General features: G+C 44.7%; 1 protein-coding gene across 1 annotated transcript; it reads right to left on the bottom strand.

The window, feature by feature from the left end:
* Positions 1-576: 576 nt before the first annotated feature.
* LOC124660167 (exopolygalacturonase-like) lies at positions 577-1,999 on the bottom strand. Its single transcript, XM_047197967.1, has 3 exons — positions 1,805-1,999; positions 1,408-1,716; positions 577-1,329 (listed from the first exon to the last, which is right to left on the bottom strand). The coding sequence occupies exons 1-3, from the start codon at positions 1,997-1,999 to the stop codon at positions 577-579; spliced, it is 1,257 nt and encodes a 418-aa protein (XP_047053923.1).
* Between the last annotated feature and the right edge of the window lie 1,656 nt (positions 2,000-3,655).

Below are 3,655 nucleotides of genomic sequence, written 5' to 3'. Positions count from 1 at the left end.
AAAGGGCGGGATATTCTTCTAGTATCGTTAATGAAAGTGGGAAAACAATTGCAACAAATATGTCTAAATAATATCTCGAAATGTCAAGTTAATTTATGTCGGAAAGCCAGATTAATGAGTACATGGGAACTTGGGAAGCCGACAAGCCGAGTAAGTTAATCCATCAATCTATTTTTATTTTATTTTTCCATCACAAGAATAAAAATAAATCAAACCGTCAAAATTAGATCGACAATCAAGCACCTTGCCTTTGGCTGGCTCTGAGCCGGCACATACATGAATTCTTAACAAAAGGACAATGATAATAAACCCATGAAGAGATTAAACTAGTAGATGATCTCCTGGAGCGGTCTGTATCTTCTCTTGACAGAGAAACGACCGGGATGGTAACAAAAAAAAGAAAATTAAAAAACCTGGTAGATTACAAATACAGCGAAGAAAGAAATCATGGCGTACAGAAGAGTGCCTCGAGGCAACGATCTTCAGGTCGCACGTGTAGACTTGTTAATTATCTCTTCAAAAATGTCTGCTGTGGGAGGTAAGACGATGGGGGCGTCGAAGGTGTGGAAGAATGGCTCACTTGTCACAGCTGTTAGCCTTGTCGACACCCTTAGCGGTGACCTTGGCGTTGGTGCAAACAGCCATGGTCTTGTTGTTCTTGCCGGTGTACTCAATCTTGACGTCGTTCATGGTGACACCTTCACACGGCTTCTTGTCGGAGCAAAGCAGGCTGACGGCCTCGGGGGTGGAGGAGGTACCGGTGATGTTGGTGAAGGTGACGTCCTTGACGGTGACCCTGGCGGAGTCTCCCTTGGAGGTGCAGATCTTGTTGGGGCAGTACTTCTGGTCGATGATGATGGGGTAGCCGACGTCGTCCATCTGAACGTTCTCGTAGTGGAAGTTGGACGCTACGACCGGCGACTTGGCGTCTTCGTACGACTTGATCCGGAGGCCGTTGGTGGAGCCCTTGAGCACGCAGTTCTTCACGGTGACGTCTGTCACGTCCTTCTCGTCCTTGTACCGTCCGAGGCTGCCCACGCTGATGCCGTGGCCTGGGCCGCAGGTGACGCCGCTGATGTTGACCTCCTTGCTGCCGGGGCCGATGGAGATGCAGTCGTCGCCGACGCCGATCTTGGTGTCGATGATTGTGACCTTGGAGGAGTCGCCCATGTGGATGCCGTCGGTGTTGGGGCTGTCCCCAGGCGCGGTGACGGTCACGTCCTTGACAGTCACGCCCTTGCACTCGTAGATGTTGAGGTGGAAGAACTTGGAGTTGAGGATGGTGATGCCTTCGATGAGCGCGTCGTCACAGAAGTCCAGCACCAGTGACTGTACCCACATTATTAGACAAATACATAAGCTGAATGAGATTTTTGCAGCCAAGAACATATATAGGCGTAGGCGTACGTTGGGCAGGATCTTGCAGTCGTAGCTCTTGGCGCAGCTGTTCTTGGTCCAGACGGCCTTGCCCTGGCCGTCGAGCGTGCCTTTGCCCGTGATGGCGAGGTTCTTGACGCGCATGATCTCGATCCAGTTAGACTTGTACTTGGCCAGGTCGTTGGAGGCCAGAAGGTTGCCCTCTAGCTTGATGGTCACGCTGTCCCCCTTACATGGTCCGGTGAAATTCAGAGGTCCAGTCAGGAAATCCCCCTTTGGGATGACGATCGTCTGTTTCCCGGTGCCACCGCATGCCGAAGCCCATGCCTCCTCCACCTCCTGCCATCGCATCGCACCACGACCACATCATCAGTTATCGTAACTCATCGCCACCCATGCATATCGTCGTCGTTTCTTGATTGCGTACCTTGGTGCAGTCTGTCTTGCCATCGTCTTTGGCGCCGAGCTTGGTGATGTCGTAGGTCCCGTCAGCCTCGGACGCTGCGCCCTCCGTCTTCTCATCCTTCTTCTCATCCTTCTTCTCCTCCTTGTCTTTGGCGAACGCCGCGCTCACCACCAACAAGAGGAAGAAGACTCTGATCGCGACATTCCTGATCGCCATTTTATTTGTGCAAGTTCCCTGTCCTTGATTCTGTGAGAAGCTCGAGTGGTGAAGCTTTATATACATCTCGGTTCGGGGGACAAGTGTTCGCTATGTTTATGGCATGCCCATTTGCTATTTTCTGGTTGTGGCTGCCGGTCAAGCAGGGTTGCTGTCCACTAGTTATTTTTAGTTCACCTCTGTGAGATCAGAGTAGGTTGTAATTTAGGTAAGACCTAGCCACTTTGAGTTTGCACATTTCTGATGCTAAAAACATCAAAATAAGTAAATGCTACGCTCGTTTCTAAGATTAACTGTGATGTGCTATTTTTTTTACAATTTTGTAACAAAAAGTAATAGAAAACAAGACTCGTTAAATGAAGTTAAAACTTAATTATTATATCCATCTGTATAGCAATCAGAGAAACGATAAACATGAATCAGGATAACATGGTTATAAAAACTGAACCCTATCCTTGCTATTCACCTTGTGTACAAAAAATAGTAGAAGGATATGTGAAATGCATAGAAATATACTGCAGGACAAATCAATGATCATAGCAAAATTAAGGGCATATGCCACACAACAATTATATTTACATGCACGTGTTTTTGAATTATTAATGATCAAAGAGTTAAAACATCCACCATACGTCTAACAATGTAATGCCTTCTATTTTGAAAAGAAGGAGTATTTAGTTTCGATGAATATGCCTGTAAACTCAAAATATGCCCTTACCAAATTGTGTTGTATTAGCCCGTCGGTAAATATGAAAATGGATAAGAATGCAAGTGGGACATGGTATGTGTTTACAGGCATACATGGAGCAAGACGAGATCGGGAATTGCTGGTATCAATCAGAGGACTTATAGAAGACAGAAGCTTAAGGAATAGAAATCTCAGAAGACGACAATTTGCCGTCAAGTTGTACGGGTTTCTGCACTTATTAGTTCGATCTCTAGACTCAAAACTTCTTAATGCTGAGCCAGCCCATATCCGTTGATCTATTTGTGAGCTTTACAATTTTGATCCAAAAAGGAAACAATATAGTGGCACATTGGTTACAAGAGTTCAGGAGCTTCAAGTTTGATGCATGCAAAGTGTCACAAAGCATACTAAATATTGGTTCGACATATATAATTTATTCTTGGTTTTGTAACTTAATCGATCATTTTTTTTGTAAGTACAAGTTCTTTAAGTTTTTGCACTAGTTGTCTTCTTAATCTCAGAATATACATGTGTGGCCAAGGTACACTTCAAACCAGAGATCACATATTCTTCTCTTCCCCGCGACTGAAATTCACCCTATGTACATTTTCAAAATCTCTCTCTACTAGACATTTATCACTTCACTTGGGACACTTTCAACAGGAGTTTTCTTCATGGAAATAATGATTTTTCTGACTTGTTCAGTTTGAACTAACATGAATGATCATATCTGTAAAGGAATCAGGGAAAATCTTTTTACATGAAAGAGCAAGTTCAAGGAGAGAGGCCATCGTTATCTATAGGGCCAGAAGAAATAAAGACTCCATGTTTCATTTTGTTTTGCTTGGAAATACTACTCCTTCCGATACATAATAAGTGTCAGGGTTGTAGTTCATTTTGGTCAAATTTGAACAAAGACCTCGGCACTTATTGTGGATCGGAGGGGTACCTTTTTCAAAGAGACATGC

Source organism: Lolium rigidum, chromosome 1, assembly GCF_022539505.1.
Source record: "Lolium rigidum isolate FL_2022 chromosome 1, APGP_CSIRO_Lrig_0.1, whole genome shotgun sequence".
Taxonomy (NCBI): Eukaryota; Viridiplantae; Streptophyta; class Magnoliopsida; order Poales; family Poaceae; genus Lolium; species Lolium rigidum.
Note: the sequence above shows the minus strand (reverse complement) of the source record. Positions and strands in the feature narration are given on the sequence as shown.

Coding starts and splice junctions, on each gene's coding strand:
- LOC124660167 (XM_047197967.1), bottom strand. CDS start 1,999: ATGGCGATCAGGAATGTCGCGATCAGAGTCTTCTTCCTCTTGTTGGTG. Junction 1,717..1,804: donor GCAAGACAGACTGCACCAAG/GTACGCAATCAA, acceptor ATGCGATGGCAG/GAGGTGGAGGAGGCATGGGC. Junction 1,330..1,407: donor ACTGCAAGATCCTGCCCAAC/GTACGCCTACGC, acceptor ATGTGGGTACAG/TCACTGGTGCTGGACTTCTG.